Here is a 26,473-nt window from a genome sequence, read left to right as displayed (position 1 = left end):
ACAGGTTTGAAGCCAGCCTCAGCTATTTAGTGAGGCTCTCAGCAACTTAATGAGACCCTGTTCCCAAATAAAGTATAAAATAGATCTAGGAGTATAGCCCGGAGGTAGAAAAGCCCCTGGGTTCCACCCCGAGTACCACAAAAAAAGGGGGGCTGGGGCATAGATTGGCGGCAGAATGGCCCTGGGCCAACCTCCATTTCTACAAAATAAATAAGCATATAATGTGCAGGGTTTTTCTTTTCCTTTTTTTTTGTATTGGCGATTGAACCTAGAGGCTTTCTACCTTTCATTTACACCCTCATCCCTTTTTATTTTGAAATAGGGTCTCCCTAAATTGCTGAGGCTGACTTTGAACCTGTGATCTTTGTCAGCCTCCCAAGTACTGGGATTATAGGTGTGTGCCACCATGCCTGGGTCTAATGTGCGTTTGATTTTTTTTGGGGGGGGTACTGAGGATTGAACCCAGGGGCATTCTCCCTCTGAGTTACACCCCTAGCCCTATTTTTTATTCTTTATTTTGAAACAGGATCTAAGTTGCTTAGGCTGACTGCAAACCTGCAATCCTCCTGTCTCAGCCTCCTAAGTACTGAGAATACAAGTGTACGCAACTGGCCTGACTAATGTATATTCTAAAAATAGTATAAATAGCTGGGCATGGTGGTGCACACTTGTAATCCCAGCATTTGGGAGGCTGAGACAGGAGGATCAGGGTTCACCGACATCCTCAGCTACTCAGTGAGACCCTGTTTCAAAATAAAGAATTAAAAAAAATAGGGCTGGGGGTGTCACTAGGAAGTAAAATGTCCCCTGGTTCTATCCCCAGTACCACAAAAAAAAAAAAAAAAAGAAAAAGAAAAAATTGACTTGCCCTTTTTTTTTTTTTGTGGTGGTACTGGGGTTCCTGGAGGCCCTTCTACCTGCGGGCTACACTCCCAGACCTATTTTATATTTTTGAAACAGGGTCTCTTACATCAGCGCGGCTGGCTTCGAACCTGCGCGATCCTCCTGTCTCCGCCTCCCAAGCGCGGGGATTACAAGCGTGCGCCACCACGCCTGGCGACTTGCCCTTTTTTAACATGTCGTATATGCTGTTTTATGTACTTTAAATGAGTTACATAAGGAAAACGTGATTTGGAAACATAAAAATATGACATTTAATTTTTTTTTACAGTACTGGGAATTGAACCTGGGGATGTTGTACCACCGAGCTACACCCCTAGCCCTGTATTTTATTTTATTAAATTAATTTAAAAAAAATTTTGGCGGGTCTGGGGATGGAACCCAGGGGCATTCTACCTCTGAGCTACACCCCCTGCCCTATTTTTTATTCTTTATTTGGAAACAGAGTCTCACTGAGTTGCAGAGGGCCTCACTAAATAGTTGAGGCTGTCTGCAAATTGCGATCCTCTGGTCTCAGCCTCTTGAATGCTAGGATTACAAGCGTGTGCCACGACACCCGGTTCTGTATTTTATTTTGAAACAAGTTTTTTTTTTTTTTTTTAACGTTACTGCATGCTGGCCTTGAACCTGTGATATTCCTGTCTCAGCCTCCCAAATACAGGTGTATGCCATTTTGTCTGACCCATTTAATTTTAAGACTATATATATAATTTGACTCTATTTTATGCTATTACTTTTTCCCAATGTTTTATATTTATGCATTTGTGCTTTAAATTGCTTTTTAGAATTTTTTATTTCCATGCTAGATGATAAAATGATAGCTGCTTTTAGCTATTTGTAAGCATTTCTCTGCAAATAGAACATCTCCTGTGTGAATTGTTCTTTCCCTATGAATGAAAGATCAAACTGGCTATACTTTTCCTTTTTTAATATTGGGGTTTGAAGTGCTAGAGTCATCATTGAAAGCTATGCAAAGATTTTGATCAGAAGGCTTGGCAATGTGATAGTGAGACAGATCTGCAATTACATTTCCTTTATGGCTTTCTTTAACTTGTTTTTATCATTGTATCTTATCCTTTTTTTTTTTTTTTTTGGTCTTCTTGGTTGAACTAGGAAGTTGCTGCCACTGAGCCACATCCCACCCCTTTTATGTTTAAAAAATGTTTTTTTTGTTGTTTGTTTTGTGATACTGGGGATGGAACCCAGGGGCATTCTACCTTTGAGATACTCCCCAGCCCTATTTTTTATTCTTTACTCTATTTTATTTTTAAATTTTTGCGGGTCTGAGGCTGGAACCCAGGGGCATTTGACCTCCGAGCTACACCCCCTGCTCTATTTTTTATTCTTTATTTCTTTATTTTATTTTATTTTATTTTATTTTTTTTTGGTAGTACTGGGGTTCCTGGAAACCCTTTTACTCTGGGCTACACTCCCAGACCTATTTTATATTTTTATTTGGAAATAGGGTCTCCTAAGCCAGCGAGACTGGCTTCAAACCTGCGCGATCCTCCTCTCTCCACCTCCCAAGCGCAGGGATTACAAGTATGCGCCACCATGCCTGGCTTATTCTTTATTTTGAAACAGGGTCTCACTAAGTTGTGGAGGGCCTCACTAAGTGCCAAAGCTATCCACGAACCATGATCCTCCTGTCTCAGTCTCCCGAATGCTGGGATTACAAACGTGTGCCACCATGCTCGGCTTTATTCTTTCTTTCTTTATTTTTTTGGTGGTATTGGGGTTCCTGGAAGCCCTACTACCTCCGGGATACACTCCCACGGTCTACACTCCCAGACCTATTATTTAACATTTTTATGTGGAAACAGGGTCTCTTAAGCCAGTGAGGCTGGTTCTGAACCAGCGCGATCCTCCTGTCTCCACCTCCCAAGTGCGGGGATTACAAGCGTGCGCCACCATGCCTGGCCTTTGTTCTTTATTTTGAAACAGGTCTCACTGAGTTGCTAAGGGCCTAAAGTCTCACTAGTTGCTGAAGCTGTCCGCAAACTAAGTAGCTGTTGAGGCTGTCCAAAAACCGCGATTAGACGCCTGCTGGCAATGGATTCTTACAAAATATTTTCTCCTATCCTGTGCCTATGTTGAAATAGCTTCCGTTAGCTATAGTTTTTCTAGCTTCTTACAAGTTCTTCCTCACCAAGACTCAGGCCCACCTTCCGTGTTTGTGGGCCTGGCCTTGTTCCTTGTGGCACTTAGGCCAGATCTCTAGTTTTGGAGGCTGACAGCTCCTGGGTCCCAGGGAGTGACAGCCTGGAGGGTCGTGACATGCTCACTGCTCTGGCTTTTCAGGTCTTCCATTATTTTTCCTTTGGGGATTTCCTTTACTTTTTCTCAGGCTCAGCTGTGCGGTTGGAATGACCTATAGTGCATATTGCATGTAGTTGCCGATTTTAATGCAGTCAAATGCAGTATTTCTATCCCATTGTGGAGAATGTGTTTTGTGTCATCTTGAAAAAATCTTTCCCTTCCCCAAGGTTATAGAGGTATTCTGTATTGTTCTGTGGACACTTCAGTGTTTGTCTTTTATATTTAAATCTAAAATCTACTTAATTTGTGTGTGTGTAGTGTGAGGTTGGAGTCAGGTTTCTTTTAGTTTAGTTTTTTTTTTTTTTTTTTGGTACTGGGGATTGAACCCAGAGGCCTTCTATCTCCAAGCTACACCCTAGCCCAATTTTATTTCTTATTTGGAAACAGGGTCTCACTGGGTTGCCGAGAACCTCACTAAGGTGCTGGGGCTGGCTATGAACCTGCATCCCCTGTTAGTCAGTCTCTTTATGCAGACTCACTTGTCCGGCCTCACTTATTGACAAGTTTGCTTTCCCCACTGTTCTGAAGCGCTGCCTCTGTTGCCAGTCCGGTGTTTGTATATGTAGGGTCTGTTTCTGGAACCCTTTCTGGTCACCTGGTTGGTCTTTCTTTGTTGTTGTTGTTGTTGTTGTTGTTGTTGTTGTTGTTGTTGTTGTTGTTGTACTGGGGTTCCTGGAAGCCCTTCTACCTCCCGGCTACACTCCCAGACCTATTTTTATACTTTTTATTTGGAAACAGGGTCTCCTAAGCCAGCACGGCTGGCTTCGAACCTGCGTGATCCTCCTGTCCCCGCCTCCTCCTGGTTGGTTTTTCTATGCTGTGCTTTACTACTGTACTGTCTTAATGAGTGTAACATAGTTTTAAATCTTTCTACTTCTTTCTCCAAGTTTGTTTGACTGATCTTAGTTCATGGCATTTCTGTATAGATTTTAGAATTGCCTTGCCTAGTTATGACCAGAAAAATATCTTGAGAATATGATTGGTGGAGTCCTCAATCTCTAGCTCAGTATAAAAAGAAATGAATTATTGCCAAACTTTATAATGTTGAGTCTTTTAGACTATGGACTTGGTGTATACCTTTGTTTAGGTTTTTTTGTGTGTGTGGTGGTGGGACTGTGGATTGAACCCAGGGATATTCTACCTCCAAGTTACATCCCCTTCCTTATTTTATTTTTTAGTTTGAAACAAGGCCTCACTGAGTAGGCAAGGCTGGCTACAAACCTGCAGTCCTCCTGTCTCAGCCTCCCAAGTCCTGAAATTAAAGTCTGCTCCTCCATGCCGGGCTAATAGTTTTTGATGCTGCTGTAAATCATATCTTTTAGCATTTTCATCTCCACATGTTCCTGGCATATGGAGATCTGTGTAACTTTTTGTATGTTCTTTGTTGTCTGCCTTTTTGAAACCTTTTTATTGATTTTTTTTTTTTTTGGCAGGTCTGGGGGTGGAACCCAGGGTCATTTGACCTCCGAGCTACACCCCCTGCCCTATTTTTTTATTCTTTATTTTGAAACCAGGCCTCACTGAGTTGCAGAGGGCCTCACTAAGTAGCAGAGGCTGTCTGCGAACCGCGATCCTCGAATGCTGGGATTATGAGCATGCGCCACCACGCCCGGCCTTTTTATTGATTCTAATAATTATCTGTAGATTATAATATGTCAGAGCTAAAAACTCCTGTCTTGATCCCAGTGGTTGCTCCAGATGTTGTCTCATTTCTGTTTATTTTGCAACAAAATTCCTCCAGTGAACTTGTCTTTTTCCATCTCCCATTTCTTGCTTCCAATTTTCTCTTTAACTGATTACTGTCAAAATCTGTACTGTCAGCATCTTCTCCAGCTTGGTAAGTGTAGTGTTAATTTTTTCTCATTGTCTTACTAAACTTTATAACATTTCACTACTTACTTCACTAGACTTAATAACATTTTGCTGCTTGTGTGTGGGGTACTGGGGATTGGACCCAGAGGCATTCTACCTCTAAGCTTTACTTCTAGCCTATTATTATTATTACTATTATTAGTTTTGAAACAGGTCTTGCTGGGTTGCTAAGGTTCTCACTAAGTTCCTGAGGTTAGCCTTGAACCTGCAACCCTCCTGTCTCAACCTCCCAATTAACTTGGATTATAAGCCTGTGTCACTACATCTGGCCTGTTTGATTTTTTTTTTTTTTTTTTTTTTAGTACTGGGTATCGAACTCAGGAGCATTTTACCTCCAAGCGACACCCCCAGTTCTATTTTTTATTTTTATTTTTATTTTTTATTTTGTTTTTGGTGGTACTGGGGTTCCTGGAAGCCCTTTTACCTCTGGGCTACACTCCCAGACCTATTTTATACTTTTTTATTTTTTATTTATTTTTGGTGGTACTGGGGGTGGAACCCAGAGGTTACCTCCAGGCTATACTCCCAGACCTTTTTTATATTTTATTTGGAAACAGGGTCTCACTAAGTTGCTGCAAGCCTCACTAAGTAACTGAGGCTGGCTTCGAACCTGTGCGATCATCCTGTCTCAGCCTCCCAAGCGTGGGGATTACAAGCGTGCGCCACCACGCCCGGCGTGTACTTTTTTTATTTTTGGAAACGGGGTCTCTTAAGCCAGCGCAGCTGGCTTCGAACCTGCTCGATCCTCCTGTGTCCGCCCCCCAAGCGCGGGGATTACAAGTGTGTGACACCACGCCTGGCATATTCTTTATTTTTGAAACAAGATCTTGCTAGATTGATGAGAGTCTCACTACTTGCTGAGGCTGTCTTCAAACCTGCCATCTTCCTTTCTCAGCCTCTAAGAACTGGGATTCTGGGTATGCAGCACCACACTGGCTAGTTTCCTTTTCTGTACTGAAAACTTCTAGAAAGCAACCTTGGTAATGTAGAACGCTCACAGTGTCAGACTGTGTTTTCTAAATCGTAATTTCTACTATAAGAACTCTAGGTACTTTGGAAAAATTGCTCATTTCATGTTGGGGCCAGGAATTCTCCAGGAATGAGCCTGGAACATCATTAATATCCTAAGACAAGTTATTGGGGAGAGTTCCATTTCTATCTGTCAGTGGCATAATAGCTTTTTCTAAGTCAATTCTTCAACTGAGAACAATTTAAAAAGCTGGAAAATATTTTTTAAATTTATTTGAAGGCCTTGGAGAGCAAGCAAGTGAGAAAGAGACATGAGAGAGCAAAGTTTTGGAGAAAAAGTAAGGCCAGTGGGATGGGGCCAGCTTTAAAAAAAAACAAACTTGTTTTGAGTAGGGTGTTGGTGGTGTGTTGCCCAGACTGTCCTCAAACTAGTGATCCCCCTGCATCACCCCGGAGTCGGTGGGTCACAGGTGTCCAAGCAAGGGCACATTTTGAAACAGCTTTTCCTGGGGTGGTTGATGGGTATTTTGAAGGGTACAGCTACGATGTTAGGGAGAAAGTAGTGGCAGAGCTTAAACTTTTTTTTTTTTTTTTTTTTGGTGGTACTGGGGATGGAACCCAGGGGCCTTCTCCCTCTGGGTGCTACACTCCCAGACCTATTTTATATTTTATTTGGAAACAGGGTCTCTTAAGCCAGCTGAGGCTGCCTTCGAACCTGCACGATCCCCCTGTCTTGGTCTCCCTAGCGTGGGGATAACAAGCATGCGCCACCATGCCCAGTTAGCTTACCTATTTTAAATAGAGTTTGGGTCGTCATTCAGGGCTGGGGAGAAAATGTTGGTGTTTAGGACCTGCAAAGAAAGGACGCTGGGTATCACACCAAGCTTTTGGGCACCCCAAAGAACAGGCTACACTCTGCTTAAGGGTGAGCTCAGAATAGATCTGTCAGAAAGGCTGACGCCTAGCTTTCAAATGCCTCACCCGATTGGATTAAAGAGATCTCCTTCCAGCTTTATTGCTTACTAGTAGCAATTGTAAATCGGGAGGGAAACAAAATCGAGTATTGCTTCCAAGTTATCTATAATTTTTATATATTTTGTGACAACAGTTTATATTATTTATTCACATATTTGAGTATTATCATTCCATGTAGTAATATTTATATTGTTATAAAATTTAGCCTGGCATTGAATAAAAAGCAACCAGACATGTAAAAACAAAAGAATTGATTGGAAATCAAAAGAAAAAATAGATAATTGGAGCAGGCTTGGTATAGATGAGATGATACCATCCTATTTTTTCCTTGCTCCTCCCTGCTAAGTACAACTGTAAATCTTACAATTGATATAAAAGACAACCAAAGGCAAACTTTGGAAGTTTGTGAGAAGGTGAGCTGGTTTGGGAGCCCAGGGCTGAAAGAACATCACAACCAGGGAGCATCTTGAATCCCTCCTGCCCCGCTAAGGTCCACAAGTGGACCTGGTGTTCCTGACCCACCAACCCAGTAACAGAACATTGTCCACGTTGGCTGATTCCTCCCCTGAATGATTGGAGTTCCTCTGCAAACATCCAGCAAGCCTGAGAATAACGGCAAGAGGCGTCTCGTTTGGGAACTCCAGCCCTGGCTGCATGTGTAAGTGGCAGGACAGCCATGTTCCTCCTCAGGTCCACAGGAGACGCCCAGCTGCAGTCAGAGTCCGTCTGGGAAACCTCCTGTCTTTGTGTACGTGAGATTCCCCTTCCTTGCTTGTTGAAACCAGGTGGCACTTGCTGTACAAAGCACAGCCACAGAAGATGGCGGATTGGAGCATGGCCATGCGGGCCTCATTCCCTCCACCCAGACAGGCAGGTGGGCGGGCCTGACAGGAGGCCCTGCCTGCAGTAAGTGGCCCATTCTGGGAAGGCTCATCTTCTCTGCCTGCTGGCTTGCCTTTCCCTTCAGACACTGGGGAAGCTGGCAGGGGTGGAGCAACCCAGGGCCCTTACGCTCCTCTCCCACCAGGATATGCCTGACAGCTCAACTCTCTTGCTCCCATGGGCAGTTCCAGGGACCAGGGGAGCCCAGTGGCACCAGATGAACAAAGCTGGGAAATAACCTGGTAAAGGCTTTGAAAGTTGACCTGTCATTGAAGTAATAGACCATAGAAGTAGACCAAGACAAACATATAGAACTAAGAAGGTTGACTATTTGCTAAAATAAAGATTGAACAGGAGCCATGTAAGAGATAGCTATGGTGTGTGTGTGTGTGGGGGGGGTATTGGGGATGGAACCAAAGGACATTCTGCCTTCAAGCTACACCCTCAACCCTATTTTATTCATTTATTTTGAAACAGGGTCTCACTAGGCTGCAGATGGCCTCACTAAGTTGCTGAGGCAAGCCGGGAACCTGCAATCCTACTGTCTCAGCCTCTCAGGCACTGGGATTACAAGTGTAAGTACTGGGATTACATGTGTAAATACTGGGATTACAAGTGTGTGCCACCATGTTTGACTAAGAGATACCTACTTTGATAGAATGTTCAAGATATGATAGGAAATCACTTGTCATACCAACCACAGAGGAAACCAAAGCCTGAATAAGAAAAGACAGTCAGGAGACAGTCAGCCACTATACCATGAGTCAGATTTTGGAATTTTTGGACAAGGATTTTAAAGCAGCCATCATAAAAATGCTTCAAAATTAATGAGAAACTATCATGAAACAAATTTTTAAAATGCAAAATGTAAGCAAAAACCATAAGAAATTAATTAGAACCAAATTAGCAATTAAATTAAAAAGAAAGAACCAAGTGGAAATTTTATTAAAAATTTTTTTTATTGGTGCACTGTATTCATGCATATAATGGGATTAAAAAAAAAAAAAACTTTTGTAGACATACATGCACACATCGCCCAGTTAGCCCCTACCCAATCCCCACACCATTCCCTCCCCATCCCTTCTTCCCATGCTTGGCTTAGTGGTTGACATCTAGTATTATAGCAATTTATCCAAAATTAACAATGATAATCTCACAGAACAGTTTCATTTGTCTGATACCAAGCTTTTGATGACCTAGAGATAACATTTCAATATTGCTTTTTGCTTTCTTTCTTACCAGAGGATATTTTTTTCTTTTTTTTTAAGGTGAAAGTATCATACAGTTATTTATTTTTCAGAAAAAAATCTATCCTAACATGAAATATGAACTCTAAATACAAGTGGAAATTTTAGAACTGAAAAACACTAATAGGAAAGAGAACAAGCTGGGCTTGGTGGTGCATGCTGGCATTCCCAGCTCTGGGAGGCCGAGGCAGGAGGTTCATGGGTATGAGGCCACCTTCAGCAACTCACCAAGGCCCTCTGCAGCTTAGTCAGACTCTGTTTCAAATTAAAAATAAAATAGGACTGGAGGTATAGCTCAGAGGTAGAAAGGCTTTGGGTTCAGTCCCCAGTAAAAACAAACAAACAAACAAAACCACAGGCACTCATTCACCCCCAGAAAAGTAGCTGTAGCAGAGAAGATACAGTCAAGCATCTGGAACAGAAGGACCTGCCAAACCCAAACAACAGAGAAAGCAGGCCAGAGCAGAGTGACCCGAGGCAGGCGCAGGGTGGGCACAGCCAGTGTGGCGGAGCCTGTAATCCCACTGCTCAGGAGGTTGAAGCAGGGGGCTCCAAGTTCAAGGCCAGCCTACACAACTTAGCACGTCTGTAACCCCAGTTCTTGGGAGGCTGAGATAGAATGATTGCAGGTTTGAGGCCAGCCTCAGAAACTTTAAAAGTATAAAATGGGGGTTAAAGGTATAAAAGACTTGCACACTAAAAAGTACAAAATGTTGCTGAGAGAGATTAAAGACGTTCTATATAAATGAGAGGATATAACATTTATAGGTTGGAGGGATGTTTATTCTCTCCAAATTTATCTAGAGATTAAATAAAGTCCCCATCAAAATCCCCGCTTTTTTTTGACAAACTCTATGGATTTTGACAAACTCTAAAATTGGGTTATAAAGGGCCTAGATTTAGAGAAATCATACTGGTTTGTTTTAAGATTTTGTATGAAACTAGAGCAGTGAAGTTATTAGCATGAAGAAAGACATATGAACAGAGCAGAATGGAGAGTCCAAAGTGGGTCCACACTTCCCTGGCTAGTTGTTGGATTTTTGTTTGGTTTTGTTTGTTTTTATGAAGCAGATACTCAGTGAGGAAAGCATAACCTGTCCAGCAAGTAACTCGGGCATCCACGTGGCTCGTGGGCGAATCTTGACCACATTAACCGAACTGAACTGAAGACGTTAGTGTAAAAGCTTATAACTCTACAATTGTAAAGAAAGCAAGATGCAGAAGTCTTCCATCTTTGATATAAGCAAGGTTTTCTTCAGCCTCAGAAAGCACTAACCATAAAAGAGAAAGATGGAAAAATGGACTTGGTAAAAAATAAAATCTTCTCCTTTAATGAGTCATTGCTAGGAAACACAACAAGAAGCCAGAGACTACAGAAAATATTTGCAAAATATCTCTGATAAAGGACTAACATCTACAATAGATGAAGATTCTTAAGACAAAATCCCATAAAATGGGTAAAAGTAAGAACACACGTCAAGATAGTATGTACAGATGAGCAATAGACATCTGAAAGATGCTCAAAATCTTTAATTAACAGGGATATATAAATTTAAACCATGAGATACCAAACATACCCAGAAATGGCAAACAAAAAGTCTGAGCATACCAAGCATGGGCATCAACACAGACTGAATGGAGCTCTCAGACCCTGAAGAGAGTGTAAGATGGTATAATCACTTAGGAAATACTTTGGCCCGGCATTTTTACTTTATGTTTTTATCCAGTAGAAATATACATGCATGTCCAAGAAAGATTTGCATATGTTTTAGCAACTTTAATCACTAGAGCTGAAAACTACATAATTCACATAGTTATGAAGACGGAGGATAAAGCAGTTATGGTATCTGGATTTGTTGATGCGCACCCGTAATCCCAGTTCTTGTGGGGCTGAGACAGGAGACGGGAAGATTGCAGTTTTGAAGCCAGCCTCAGTAATTTAAGCCCTCTGCAACTTAGAAATTGTTAAAAAAGGAAAGGAAAAGAAAAGAAAGGAAAAGAAAGAAAGGAAAGAGAGAGCCAGGCGTGGTGGTGCACGTTTGTAATCCCAGCATTTGGGGGGCTGGGACCAAAGGATCACAGTTTACAGACAGCGTCAGCTACTTAGTGGGCTGAGGGTGTAGCTTGAAGGTAGAATACCCCTGGGTTCCATCCCCAGTACTGCAAAAAAGGGGGAAAAAAAAGTGTCTCTATGATTCCATAAAGTCAAGTTCTGTAAAACTGACCCCGAGTTATAGAAGTATAGCCAGTGTTTGGGGCAGAAGTTGGGACATTATCTGCAAAGTGGTGTGAGGGAACTTTGGAGGGGATAATGGAGCTGTTTTGTATTCTGTTTGAGAATAGTTACACATGTACATTTTTTAGAACTTATCAAATTATACATTTAAAGTGTTTGCATTTTGTTGTACATAAATTACTCATTTAAGGTTGTTTAAAAAAATTTGGAAGGAATCAAATCAGTACAGCAGTCATTATACTAAATGTGAGATTACATTGTGCCTGTAAAATACTATCACATTAGGTTAAGAAATAAAACCTAACCAAGACTTGTTTAGAAGAAACAAACCTGAAAACTTGATGAATAAACATGAAAAATAGTTTTATAGAATATTCCAGGCACAGTTTGAAGCAGCAGTAATGCCAGTTACTCAGGAGGCTGAGGCAGGAAGAACGCAAGTTTCTAGGACAGCCCAGGAAACTTAGTGAGACCCTGTCTCAAAATTAGAAAGAAAGAAAAAAAAAAAAAAAGCCAGGCATGGTGGTGCACATCTGTATCCCAGTAACTGGGAGGATCACAGGTTTGAGACTAGCTCGGGCAACTTAGTGAGACCCTGTTTCACAGCAGGGTGAGGAGTATAGTTCAGAGGTAGAATGCCCCTGGGTTCACTCTTCAGAACCACTAAATTAATAAAAATAAAATTAAAGGGCCAGGGATTAGCTTGGTATAGAGGAAGCTAGGTTCAACCTTCTCCCTCTGGGGAGAATGGGGGTTGAAGCAGCACTGGTTAAAGATCTGAGGCACAGGACTAGCCATGAGTTTACACAGCCAAAGAGCTGAATGTACAAACCAAAAACACCGTGAGGAGTGTGCCAGAGCAGCCGTGGAACGGGCCTTCGCTATGGTTGGTGCACACTAGTGATCCTGGCTACTTGGGAGGCCGAGGCCGGAGGGAGGAGAGTTCCAGGGCAGCCTGGGCAACGCAGGGACACCTGTCTGAAAATAAAGTTAAAAACAGCGTTAGGGAGTCTATCAGTTGTAGAATGTCAGGAGCTATTTGGGAGGCACCATGAGCACAGTCTCTAGTACCTAAAACGATGCTGAGTGTCTTAGGTTTAGTAGGTAAAAGAGTAAAAGGAATTCAGAGTGCTTTCATTTTACTTAATTGATATGTGTATATAAAGAAGCAGGGCTTTAGGTTCCTATAACAGATTATTTTTATAAATGTCCAAGAAACTGGTTAAAGTGTGTCAGTGTTCAGAGTACTTCACCATAAACAAAATCCGTTTTCTGTGTGGTGCTGGGGATTGAAACCAGAGGCATTCTACTTACCTCTGAATTACATTCCTAGTCTTCTTTTGTTTTTATTTTAAAATAAGTCTCACTAAGTTGCAGAGGGCCTAGCCAAATTGTTGAGGCTGTCCTTGAACCTGCAATCCTCCAGTCCTACCCTCCCAAGTACTGGGATTACAGGTTTGTGCCACCTCACTTGGCTAAGAATATGTGTGTGTGTGTGTGTGTGTGTGTGTGTGTGTGTGTGTGTGTGTGTGTGTGAGAATGTGTGTGAGTGAGTGTTACTAGGGGTGGAACCCAGGGGGAAAAAATCTTAATAGGTAGAAAAAGTTGAGCTTTTACAGTCCACGTTATTAGGTAATAATACAAGTAAGTTAGAAATACTTGGAAGATGCCTCCTTTGAAAATAGCCCTACCCACCTTGTATTTGTTTCTACTACAATATTATCCTTAGTTCTTTTTTTTTTTTTTTTTTTTGGTGCTACTGAGGATTGAACGCAGGGGCTTTCTACTTCTGAGCTACGTCCCCAGCTGTATTTTATTTTGAAACAGGGTCTAAGTTGCTGGGGTTGGCTTGGAAACTACGATCCTTCCGTCTCAGCCTTTCAAGTATTGGGATAATAGCCGTGTTACTCTTGTGGCACAAAATTAGTAAAGGCAAGGAGTTTGTTTCTGATATCTGGTCTTATGTTGCTGAAATACCCTTATGTTTCAGTTTGAAGCCTTGGTTCAACTGCTGGTGAACTAGGTTTCCCCTGTGCACAGGCAGTACTCACATCTACACCTAGATCATCACTGATGCTTTGAAACTAGATCTGAGATTTCAGGGTGATACTCATGGCCTTCCGCTTTTAACTTTCAGTAACCACTTGGTCATTCACTAGAACACGGAATTTCAAATGAAAAACCGGAAAACTTATAAAAGAAACAAGAACACCTATTGCACAGGGTTGGGTTGATAGGAGGAGCACATTTCTCATATATTGCTGGCGTAAATATGAATTGTAGCTTTTAAAAATCTTTGGCAGCCTGGTTAACAATGGAAATTCGTATTTTTCTTGGCTCAATAATCCCCCAATTATTAGAAAAAAGAATACAAGTAAGTTTGTATGTAGAAGGATACTTATTATAGCAATGCTTATAATGTCAACCAACTGAAAACAAAAGGAATGTTAGTGGAAGAAAGGTAGGAGATAGATACCTCCATGGGTTAGCTACCTGCAAAAGAATGAATTCAACCAATACCTGCTTATTGGAGAGAGTCCCTCAAGGTTTCTTTGGGCAAGAAAAGAAAGATGCAGACAAGTTTACATAGTAATTAATATACATAATCAAAACTGTGTTAAGAAAACCATGCATTTATTATAGGCTTGTTGATGTGAAGAAAAATAGTTAAGAATGCTTGGTAGGTGTCTATCTTGGTTGGGAGTGGGTGGGAGTAATTGGGGAAGTCAGGAAAAAAAGAGAAATGTTATTTAGTTAATAACGGCAGCAGCAACAACAAAGTCTTTTTGTGATCATATATGTGTATTATCTATAGAATTATGTAAGTATATATTTACAGATATTAAATGCCTAAAATAAGAATAATGTATTTAGTTTCTAAAAGTGATACTGATTGTCACATGAAGTCCATAGGCAATCCTAATTGTCAAACAAGCTTAATAGCGGGGTGTGATGGTAGCGCAGGCTTGCAGTCCCCGCATTGGAGAGGTGAACCGCAGTCCTCCGATCTCCGCCTCCTGAATGCTAGAAGTCTGCAAGGTGGTTCTGTGGGTGGTTGGTACTGTTCTCCAGGAACCTTTGCACTCCTTTGATTGTCATCCTTGGTCTGGTTTTTGGAATCAGGCCTGTACTATAATGGCTGTAGATCTTCGAGCTGTAAAATCCAGCCATTGCAAAGTCCAAAGAAAGAAAGATGGTCTGTTCTTGGATGTCTGCCACAGGTTGGTGTTTGGGGAGCATTGCTATGTCAGATTTGGGATCCAAGTTGATTGTAACCCAATGAGAGGACAGTGTTACCGAAGCAGAAGTGGGTAAAAGAGGCTGCGCTGTGATGCAGGCCCTCACTGGACTGAAGTGCAGGGCCCTGCGGTGTAGGTTTCCCTGCTGGAAATCAGCCCCGGAAGCACGAACTGCCGATGACCAGACTCCCTGCTGTACCTGGCAGCAGGTCCTTCCTTGAAGGGGCAAGATGGGATCTAGGTGGCCTGTCTACTACTCTTCCTGAAGAATGAGAAAATAGTTTTTAGATGTCATCTGCCCAACTTTCCTTTATATGTCTGTTATGTGATATGCAAAGATTAGTAATTATCCTTCATTGATTTTCTCCACTTTTTTTTGTGTGTATGGCATTGGGGATTGAACCTAGTTCATTCTACCTCTGAGCGACACCCCCACCCCTATTTTATTTTTATTTTGAAACAGGGCCTAAGTTGCAGAGAGCCTCACTAAGTTGCTGAGGCTTACTAAGAGCCTTTGACCCTCCTGGCTCAGCCTCCCAAATACTGGGATTACAGGCACATGTCACCACACCCAGCTGACTTTCTCCACTTCTGTAGTAAAGGAATTGTCTTTTCTCTGGGTAAATGATCATCTGGGATAATGACTACCTTTCTCTGCTTTCCTCTACGTGTGTGTGTGTGTGTGTGTGTGTGTGTGTGTGTGTGTGTGTGTGTGTGTGTATTAATAATGGGATCTGAGTAGAATTGTCATGTTTGACTTGGAGGGTGTCCCCCCCCTTCTGCTGGGTGGAGCGCAGCTGCAGTCCTTGGAGCTTGAGCCTCCATCTTGGATTCTAGAGACACACTGCGTGTGGAGGTTGGCAGAGCAGCACGGTAGAACGGCAGTAGGTCCATGATGATGCTGAAGATGCCTTACGTGCCCAGGATTGTCACCTTGGCATTCTGTGTTTTAGTTAAGCCACTGCTGTTTGAGTTTTTCTGCCAGTTGCGTTGGAATCTAATCTTAGCAGATTCACATTTCAAAATTAGTCATCAGAAAGCGGCATAGGAAAACATGATTGGCTTAGCTAACATTTTTGGGGTGGGATGGATGCTGGGGAATAAGGCACATAGACACCTGTATCAGGACAATATAGCAGAGGGAGAGAAGGGCAAGGAAGTTGAACGTTTTACAGGATCTGAGCCTTGTAATAGAGTGTTGACCAAGTAAGAAAATGAAATGTGTGTGTGGTATGTGACGAACAGTGAAGAAGTTCAGGGATTGATTGGCAGCCCCCACGGCTGAGGACTTGTGGGAAGGGAGCAAGGGTAAATGAGCTGGACGTAGGCGTAAAGTGGAGATCTTGGTGGGAGTGCTGTTAGTGGCCTCAGCTGGGCCAGAGGCATGGGTGGCTACTGTGGGGAGAGGGTGAGTTAAGGAGTAGGGAGACTGGTCGGGTGTGGGAGCAAGGCTCGCAATGTAGCTCATGGAGAGCATTTCTGGGTTCAGTCCCCAGTAATACACACACATATAAAGTGGAGAGGCTGAGTTTAGGATAGAACATCTTGGATATTATTATTATTATTATTATTATTATTATTATTATTGTTAGTGGTACTAGAAGTGAAACCCAGGGTTTTTTTTTTTTTACCTCCAGGCTATACTCTCAGACCTTTTGTTTTTGTTTTTTGTGGTACTGGAGGTGGAACCCAGGGGCTTTTCTACCTCCGGGCTATACTCCCAGACCTATTTTATATTTTGTTTGGAAACAGGGTCTCACTAAGTTGCTGAGAGCCTCACTAAGTAGCTGAGGCTGGCTTTGAACCTGTGCGATCCTCCTGTCTCAGCCTCCCAAGCGCTGGGATTACAAGCGTGCGCCACCACGCCGGGCAGCATCTTGGATATTGATGCAGATGAATTGAAGACAGCCAGTGATGTGTTGACATCTTCATTGCATGAGGAGGAGTAACTAGAATGTCAGTGGCTGACTGAGGAAGTAGAAGTAAGAGAAGCAGATACAGAGGAGAACGTCTGTTTCAGAGAAGCTGACATCACTGATAGAAGAGGGAGGAAATGACCTGGAAATAGCATTGAGGAAAGAAACGGCATCCTTTTGAAATGCTAAAAATTTCCACATAGCCGGGTATGGTGGCGCACAGTTATAATCCTAGTACTTGGGAGGTTGAGAGAGGAGGATATCAGGTTTGCAGCCAGCCCTAGCAACTTAGTGCAGCCAGAAGCATCTTAGTAAGATCCTGTTTCAAAATAAAAGAATAAAATAGGGTTAGGGGTATGGCTCAGACGTAGAATGCCTCTGGGTTCCATCCCCAGTCCCACCAAAAAATAAAAATAAGTTAAAACATACATTAGCTAAAGAGTCTAGACATAAAGTAATTTGATAAAAATGTATTTTTATAGAAAATATTGTAGCTGGGCGTGGTGGTGCATGCTTGTAATCCCCATGCTTGGGAGGTGGAGACAGGAGGATCCCGCAGGTTCGAAGCCAGCCGTGCTGGCTTAAGAGACCCTGTTTCCAAAATTTAAAAAAGTATAAAATAAGTCTGGGAGTGTAGCCCAGAGGTAGAAGGCTTTCTAGGAACCCCAGTACCACCAAAAAAAAAAAAAAAAAGAAAAGAAAAGAAAAGAAAATATTGTATATTAACATACATAGGGCAGGTATCTTTTTATACCAAAAGAGCTAGCTCCTTCCTCAACATTAACTTGAAAAGTAATTTGGTGGCAAAGTGGGCAAAGAATATGAAATCTTACCTGGCAAGGGAGGAAATGCAGACAGTCAAGACATTAGAATCTATTCAGACCTCAGAATTCACAGCAGTCAGAACACTAATGAGTTGCCAGGATATACCTATCATTTTGGCAAGATCTAGAAGCTCTCTGGAAGCTCAGGCACGGCACAGGTGTGAGGAGGCAGGTGCGGCAGGTGCACCGCAGAAGCAGCCTGTGGCCGGGTGGTCAGCTGTGTGCCGTGGTTTGCGGTGCCTGCCCACCACAAGTATGCTGTCCAGTGTGCTATTGGGGCACGTTGGCCTGTAAGTGTAACTGTGGGCTTGCACTTTGAAAACTCATATGTATAAGTTGTTGTGATCATTTTCATGGTACAGAGTAGCAGATTCCCATCTCAGCTTGAAAGACTGAGGTTTTGTTGTTGTTGTTCATCCCTGTTCTAATGTCTGTATATCATCTTTTTTTATGTGTGTGGCAAATATTTGAACTTGTGTAGTCATTTTCTACTATAGTATACATTAATGTATCACATCTATTAACTTGTAATGAGAAATTAGAAAGCTATTAATGTATGGAATTCTTACTGATATTTGTTTTTAATTTAAATTACAGACTAACTGGACCTTCTGGGTTTGTAACAGATGGACCTGGAAATTATAAATATAAAACGAAGTGCACCTGGCTTATTGAAGGACAGTAAGTAGTAATGGTTGACTTTATTTTTTGTTTTTATAGTTTTAGAGTAGAGCTCAGTGTGGCATTACCTTTCCTACAAAATAAATTAACCAATTTGTAGCAAAAAGTACCTAAATATTTTTATTTGATGAGTAAGTTGATTTTTATTTTTTCTTTTATTTTTTCTTAATTTTGGGGGGTCCTGGAGATTGAAGTCAGGGCCACATGCATGCTAGTACTGAGCAATACCTCTAGCCCCTTACTTTTCCTTGCTAATTTGAATTTCAAGTTGATTTAATGCCGCAAATGAATTCTACACATCATAAGTTTGTGAATTTTCAACTGTAATTGTTAAAAACTGTTAAGAAGTATTTTAATGGTTTGCTTATAGCATTATAAATTTATAATATTGTATTGTTTTTCTAAGTACCCAATTTTAGAAAAATCAGAATAGTCACTCTTGGTTGAAGTCCTCTCCTGTGGACCTCCTGTGTCTCTCCAGTTATGCCCTCTTCTTCCTTCGCATGTGGTAGATTTTTTTTTTTTTTTTTTTTGGTTCTGGGAATGAAACCCAGGGGCATTCTATCTCCAAGCTATACCCCCAGACCTATTTTCCATTCTTTATTTTGAGACAGGTGTCACTGAGTGGCAACGGGCCTCACTAAATAGCTGAGGCTGGCCACAAACCGCGATCCTCCTGTCTCGGCCTCCCAAATGCTGGGATTACAACTGTGTGTCACCATGCCTGGCTGTGTGGTAGACTTTTTGTGTGTGTGTGGTACTGGAGTGGAACCCAGGGGCTTTTCTACCTCTGGCTATACTCCCAGACCTATTTGACACTTTATTTGGAAAGAGGGTCTCACTAAGTTGCTGAGAGCCTCACTAAGTAGCTGAGGCTGGCTTTGAACCTGTGTGATCCTCCTGTCTCAGCCTCCCAAGTGATGCGATTACAAGCTTGCGCCACCACGCCTGGCTTTTTGTGGTTCACTTTTAAAGCAGCATTTCTCAAATGTTTTTAGTTTCAGGACCTTTTTATTTTATTTTATTTATTTTTTGGTGGTGTTGGGGATTGAACCTGGGGGCATTCTACCTCTGAACTACACCCCTAGCCTGATTTTTTATTCTTTATTTTTGAAACAGGGTCTTATTAAGTTGCGGAGGGCCTCACTAAGTAGCGGAGGCTGGCTGTGAACCCAGATCCTCCTGTCTCAGTTTCCTAAGTACTGGGATTAGTTCTTTTTTACATTCTTAAACTTTGAGGATTCCGTGTAGCTTTTTATTATGTGGGTAGTATCTATCTATATTTAGTGTTTTAGAAATGAAACCAGGAAATACTCTTTGTGAATTTCTAATAGTAATAATTATAAGCTTGCTACATGTTAGCATAGATGTCCTTTCTATGGAGAAAAGGCCTGTTACGTGTAAAGAAATTTAGTGCGATGAGTGATATTGTTTCGCATTTTGCTGTTTCTTCAACGGCTAAACCAGGGCTTTTTGATTTTGTTGTTTTGTAATATATGTGCCACTTCAGTATGCGTAGGAAAGTTGCGGATGAGGGGAATGTTAAATATTTGAGAAATGGGAGGAGAGGGTTTTTTGTTTGTTTGTTTGTTTGTTTTGGAACATGTGGATTTCTGGGGTTTTGTCTAGATGAGCATAAGTGGGAAGGTGGGATTAAGTGGTTTGAAGTAGTCCTTGAGAGTTGGGGATGGTGAGAGGGAGTTGCATGGTTGCCTATGCAGTGGGAGCGGAGATCACACCCAGAGCTCTGCTGAGCAGTGTGGCTGTCACAGAAAGCTTAGCTGCATTGGAGTCAACGTGAGCAGAGCAGATAGATGTTTCCTCTGGACCAGGGTGTTCCCAGGGAGAGCCCTGGGAGGCAGAGGGCAGCAAGGCTAGAGAACTGGCAGGCGTGCTTGGGAGGTGACGCAGTGTGGAATCTTCGGATGAACAAGGACATGCAGAGGTGGCGGCCGGAGAGCCGGTTCAGGGGCCGCGAAGGACAGGCCGCTGAATGGACTGTCAGCCCAGAGAGCCGTGGGGCCTCTGTTCTGCTCCCCGCCCATGTTTAATGACCTCTTACACATAGTCGTGGTAGACATGTGTTGACGAATGAAGGAATGCTGTTATGTTATTAACTTCTTTTTCTCATTGTAAATTTCTAAAATCTCTATTTCCTCAAATGTTTAATGGTTAGGATGGCTATTATAAATAACTTCTTTTTTTTTTTTCAGGCCAAATAGAATAATGAGACTTCGTTTCAATCATTTTGCTACAGAGTGTAGTTGGGACCATTTGTATGTTTATGATGGGGACTCAATTTATGCACCCCTGATTGCTGCCTTTAGGTGAGCTTGGCCTAGACGTACTAGGTTATCATTACTTGATTTCTAACTTAAATCTACTCCTGTATTTCATACTTGTTGGATTCACTTTTATTGTCACATAATACATTTATTTCTGACCTGATTTCTGTGGCTAATGGGTAAGTTTCTGAGAATACTGCCTGACCTTTCTGTTCCATTTTCTGATGTGTGAAGCTGTGATAGTACTATCATGTTTACCTGCTTGCTCTTCATGGAAGACCTTCTTCATGGAAGGTCATCTTTTCAGAATTTTTTGTAAGTAATATACTGCGTAATAATATTTCTATAAAAAATTTAAATCAGAAACCACACACATCTTGTTCTTGCGTGTTGCTCATTGCATAGGCCTTTATATGTGTGCGGGTGTGTGTATATATATTTATATATCCACTATTGTGGATGAGGAAAACTTAGGAAGGATACACATAACAAACATTGGTTACCTGCTGAGAATGAGGAGCATTTCAGTTATGTTTTGTGTGTCCTTTTCCGACAAGTGCATTTCTACATTAGTTGTTAAACAAAACAATTTCACCAACTCTGTGGGGTGTTCTGAATTGTTTTGGCACTTCAGCTTTTGTTAACAATAAGTAGCAGTGCTGTTTATTATGTTTTCGACCACATGGGAATTCAAAATTGTCCCTGTTTTTCTTCCTTTCACATGGGAGGATTTAAAAATGTACTTTTCTAAAAGGCACATCCCCTTAGGGAACCATAATTTTCAGTTTTTCAAGTGCAACTGGTTTCTGAATTTCGTTCTTCATACATTTTCTTTCCTTGAAATTGAAAAAGAAACTGGATTAAGAGTTATCTGTTCTGTTCTTCTCTTGGGGCTAGTCTGGTTGATGTCCCACATGGGTGATGGAGGAAATGAGCAGTAGGACGAGATTCAAGAGCCTGGAGACCAGGGACTGATGTGCCCTTGTGCTTCTCTGTCCTTTGAGCTGAGGATCAAAGCCACTTTCTGGGATTTCAAGGTTCACTTCCAAGGCCAAAGGGCAGACCGAAGATAGGATATGCTGAGCACGTAACACGGCATTGGCCAGGTGTTGGGCACATGCAGCTTTATGCCAGCCTTTGAAACACGCCTTCGGTTACTGCAAGAGGCATCCCAACCTTGAACAAAGCATCAGCACTAAGTCCAATGCCAGTCCTCAGTGGTGGCACTCACTGGGGTTTCCCTGCTGCTTCACTAACTAGTCAGCGCTCGTGGAACCCTTATTGTGTGCCAGGTATTTCCAGTCAGCTTGCCAGTAGCTCTTTCAGGAACACGAGCCGTGCAGGTAGTACATGCCTTATGCTTCACCTGGCTTGTGTATTTGAGGAGCAGACATGTGAGTTTCATATCAACAGCAACAGTAAAATGGGTTGAAGGCTGTACTTGTTCTCATGAGTGGCTGTAAGTGAAGCCCAAGAGTATGTGTAGAAAGTTGGTAACTGGTAATAGACATTAATATACTGATTGTATTAATGTTTGACTTGTGACAGATTTAAGTATGAACTTCCTAAAGAAGAGTGATAAAGTATGTAAGAAAGTTTTGAAATTTAGCCGAAATTCCAAACACCTAAGCTTCTGTTGTGCAGAGTTGGGAAGCCATCCCAGGCCATAGAGCGCCCCACACGTTGATTTGCTTGGCATTGCTGCGGGGCCCAGGAGCACTTTGGGCAGCAGAGTCAACACAGGTGGAATTCATCCCCCTGCCTGCGTGTGCTGCTTCAAATTGTAAAGATGAATTCCAGTTCTGAATTCGCACCTTCCTCAAATTGATGTCTGTGATTGTGCTCCCCCACTCAGAAGTGCGTTTCCATTTCAGTGGCCTCATTGTTCCTGAGAGAGACGGCAACGAGACCGTCCCTGAAGTCACTGCAACATCAGGTTATGCCCTGCTGCATTTTTTTAGCGATGCTGCTTATAATCTGACTGGATTTAATATCACTTACAAGTAAGATGTTTAAATCTAATGTTTGTGATTTTATTGAAAAAACAATATGCTTTGAAAATAATGGTTAAAATATTGAGGACTAGCTGAGCACAGCTACCCCCACCTGTAATCTCAGTGACTTGGGAGGCTGAGGCAAGAGGATTGGAGTTCTGGTCCAGCCTCATCAACTTAGTGAGACCCAGTCTTAAAAAGAAAAAGAGGGCTTGGAGTGTAGCTCAAAGGCACAGCCCCCTGCATTAAATCCCAGTACTGCCGGGGTCGGGGACTGAGGTCTACAGTGTGCTAGGTGTTTCTGTAAGCAGTTTGCATGGGTTTTCTCACATAAAGTCCTAATTAAAACTCAGTGAAAGCTGGGCATGGTGGTGCACGCTTGTGATCCCAGCATTTTGGAGGCTGAGACAGGAGGATCATGGCTCATGGACAGCCTCAGCTATTTAGTGAGGCCCTTTGCAACACAGTGAGACCCTGTTTCAAAATAAAGAATGAAACGCTGGGTGTGATGGCGCACACTTGTAATCCCCGCGCTTGGGAAGCAGAGACAGGAAGGATAGCGCAGGTTCAAAGCCAGCCTCATTGACTTAAGAGACCCTGTTTCCAAATAAAAATATAAAATAGGTCTGGGAGAGTAGCCCGGAGGTAGAAGGGTTTTCAGGAACCCCAGTACCACCACAAAAAAAAAAAAAAAAAAAAAAGGAAAATAGGGCTGGGGGTGTAGCTCAGAGGTAGAGTGCCCCAGCATTCCACCCCTAGTACCACAAACAAACAAAAACAAAACCCAAAAAAATAAACCTCAGTGAGATGGGCACACTTATTACAATTTTCCTACTTATTTTATAATTGAGGAAACTAGAGTGAAAATGCCAAATATATTGTCATTAAGTGATGGGGCCGGGTGTGGTGGCGCACACCTGCATCCCAGCACTCGAGAGGCTGAGATAGGAGAATCAGTTTCCAGGACAGCTTCCGCCACTAGTGAGAGACTGATCAGCCTGGCAAGACCCTCTTTCAAGTAGCTTGGTGGTAGAATGCCCCAGGTTCGATGCCCGCCTGCATGCCTGCCTGCCGGTCTGTCTGTCTGTCTGTCTCTCTTACACACACACTCTCACTTCACATTTTCAACCATGTGTTAACTACTGTTGAGCTTCTCCTGGAGGAGAAAGGCACTTTTTCCTGCTAATGGCTAAGAACATCAGAGGAGGAGAGATTTGCTTCCTATAATATAACAGATGTTAGAAGTTGTCATTTATTCAGTAGTAGAAGAAATATGTACTTAAAGTATCATGATATATTTACCTCCCCATTTTAAACTTTGAATTATATTGTATCAAACTGTCCTACAGTTATCTGAAGGCATGTTATTATGAAACATAGTTAAACTCAAATATTACATTAAACTGGCCTTTTTCTTTCATCTGAAATGAGTAAAATTACTAAGAAATTTTAGATACACCAGTATGAGCAATAATGTTAGATTATTACAGGTTTTCAGAGACCATCCAGAGGGATGTGTACTGCAAGTGTATCATTGGCAGTTTGTTTTATATTTTTCCTTTCCATGCTTGCAGATGTGAATCGTCAGTTTTATACAGTTCTTCACAAGTGGGCTACCAAGAAGAGCATAGTCGTCCTAGCCTTGAAGAGCCCCGTCTGGACATTTTTGCACAAATATTTTCTCTCGTATTCTTTCTCTTTTTGTGCGGTACTGGGGATGGAACCCAATGGCATTCTACCTCTAAGCCACACCCCCAACCCTGCTTCAGTCCTGCTTTATTCTGAAGCGGGATCTCATTAAGTTGTGGAGGGTCTTACTAGTTGCTGAGGCTGGCCACAAACCTGTGATCCTACTTCAGCCTCCCAAGTACTGAGCTTACAAGCGTGTGCCACCATGACCGCTTCCTTGTAATTTCTTAGTCTTTTATTCTTATGTCTATTGAGAGTCCAGCACAGTTGATTTGATGTTGACGCTTGCACCCGGCCCTTGCTCTGCAGTGTTGAGGGCCCATCAGGCGGATGGCGAGCACTGGGGTTATGTTCCTGAGTGACCTGAAGAAACAGTGACACCCTGTAACCTTGTAGGAGGAAGTCCTGACACCACCCAAGTGTTGCTTTGTGTTGACTCAGTTTCCCCTGTCTTTCTAGTTTTGACATGTGTCCGAATAATTGCTCAGGCCGAGGAGAATGTAAGGCCAGCAACAGCAGCAGCGCTGTTGAGTGCGAGTGTTCTGAGGACTGGAAAGGTGACTCGTGCGACATTCCTCACTGTCCACACAACTGTGGTTTTCCTCATCGCGGCATCTGCAGTTCGAGCGACGGCAGGGGCTGCTCCTGCTTCCCCGAATGGCAGGGTAGGAGCTTCTTTCTTTTTGCATTTTTTTCCCATTCGCAGACTGTCCCAGTTTCATAAAGGGTGATGGGCCTTATTCTGAGTCCCTGTACGGAGTGTGTTACTCAGATACCGGGTGGCATCTGGGCTCCTGCACCCTCCACCCAGCTTCCGCATCTTTCCATTTCACACCTTTGTGGTTGTGGTGTCCTCAGAATTGTGGAGACGTTTGGCAAACTTTGCAGCTCACTCATGCAAGCTGGAAAATTGGTCTCAGCCATGCGAGGACAAAGCTGGGAGGTGGGACAAGAGCTGCCAATTAGGCTGCTTCCTCAGAAGCTTTCTCCAAGTTCAGAGCAGACCCGGCCCCGTGTGCGTTGGAACCCAGAGGGCCATCTCATGGGATCACTTCTAGGGATAAATGCTGAGGTGCTTTTTGGGCTTCTCCTGGGGCGAGTGGAGACAGCCGTGATCCCTTTGTCCTCCCGGGGCGAGTGGAGACCGCCGTGATCCCTCGGTCCTCACCCCATCCTTGACCCTTCTCACTCTGACGGAATTGCGCATTAAATGTTTAAATGCGTCAGTCCTTGAGGTGGGCTGATACTGAGGATAATAGCTGGAGTGTTTCGGAGCCTCCACCCTGCAGATGTTGAGGCAGAAGCCACCTCTCCCAGGAATGGCGTCTGGCTCGTGCAGCTGTTAGGTTCCGTGTTCTACCAGAAGATGGATGCCTTTGATTATCACTCGCGGATCTAGTTGTTCCATTTTAGCCCTAAGGTTTTCATTGACTTCATAATTCCTTTCTGCAGCCTGTCCCCTAAGAGCTGTTTAAGCAAATTTTTCAATAATGAAAAACCTCAAACCTGCATATGGCTAAGTCATCATTAGGAGGAAGTATGTGATTTTTAATTTTATTAGGGATTCCTCTTGGTCAAAACCTTGAGTAAGTTAAAAACATCGAGATCTGTTTGATATGTCTGTACTAAAGGAAAAACTAAGTGTTCTTTAATCCTTTGTTACATTTAGATGATTACAACTTGAAATGCAGTAAGCTTTCAGGCTGTCTTTTGTGAAGCTAATTTATTATGTTCTACTAGGTCCTGGATGTTCGGTTCCCGTGCCAGCTAACCAGTCATTTTGGACTCGAGAGGAATATTCTAACTTAAAGCTCCCCAGAGCATCTCATAAAGCTGTGGTCAATGGAAATATAATGTGGGTCGTGGGAGGATATATGTTCAACCACTCAGATTACAACATGGTTCTAGCGTAAGTTGTTTTAATCGTTTTGGAAGAAGCTTAGTTTTTCATTTTGAAAATTAAAAAATATAGATATGCAAATAGAAAACAAATCATCAATAATTCCACTCTGAGGAAGATCTCTGTTAATATTTTGGTAATAATCTTCCAAACTTTTTTGATATGTCATGAATATTGGAAATTGTGAGCTTCAAAGGATTGTCGCGGTGAGTAGTAAGTCATCCTTCACCACGATCTTTCTGACACGCTGCTTTAGCTCTGTAAAGTCACATATCCAGGGGAGTATGTTGTTTAACTAATAGTTCCATATAGTTTGAAATTATAGTTTGCTGGTAGAAATCCTGCCATTGCCTGGTACTTTTCAGAGTCAAGGTTTGTTTGCTGAGCCTTTGCTGCTCATTTTGCTGGCAGAAATTGCTCATTTGCCGCATTATTGCAGTTGAATTAGCTATGGAGACTGATTTTTTTAGAAGAAATTTGTGAGCCCTGACTTATGTTGATTTTATAATATAACATTTTTTATAGGCCTTTTCTACTAATGAAAT

At 42.4% G+C, this 26,473-nt stretch overlaps 1 protein-coding gene across 1 annotated transcript in view; it reads left to right on the top strand.

Annotated features, from left to right (window-relative positions):
- ATRN (attractin) overlaps positions 1-26,473 on the top strand; it is a gene marked incomplete at both ends in the record, with an annotated part of 109,376 nt that overhangs the window by 12,827 nt on the left and 70,076 nt on the right. The window contains 5 exons of the mRNA XM_080716318.1: positions 17,977-18,060; positions 20,274-20,387; positions 22,220-22,348; positions 24,488-24,693; positions 25,769-25,937. Coding sequence (XP_080572444.1) covers positions 17,977-18,060; positions 20,274-20,387; positions 22,220-22,348; positions 24,488-24,693; positions 25,769-25,937 — 702 coding nt within the window. The remainder of the gene's footprint in view (positions 1-17,976; positions 18,061-20,273; positions 20,388-22,219; positions 22,349-24,487; positions 24,694-25,768; positions 25,938-26,473) is intronic.

The sequence above is a fragment of the Muscardinus avellanarius genome, assembly GCF_963383645.1.
Source record: "Muscardinus avellanarius genome assembly, chromosome: 19".
Lineage (NCBI taxonomy): Eukaryota > Metazoa > Chordata > Mammalia > Rodentia > Gliridae > Muscardinus > Muscardinus avellanarius.
The sequence above is the reverse complement of the archived record's forward strand: the minus strand, read 5'-3'. Positions and strand labels throughout refer to the sequence as shown.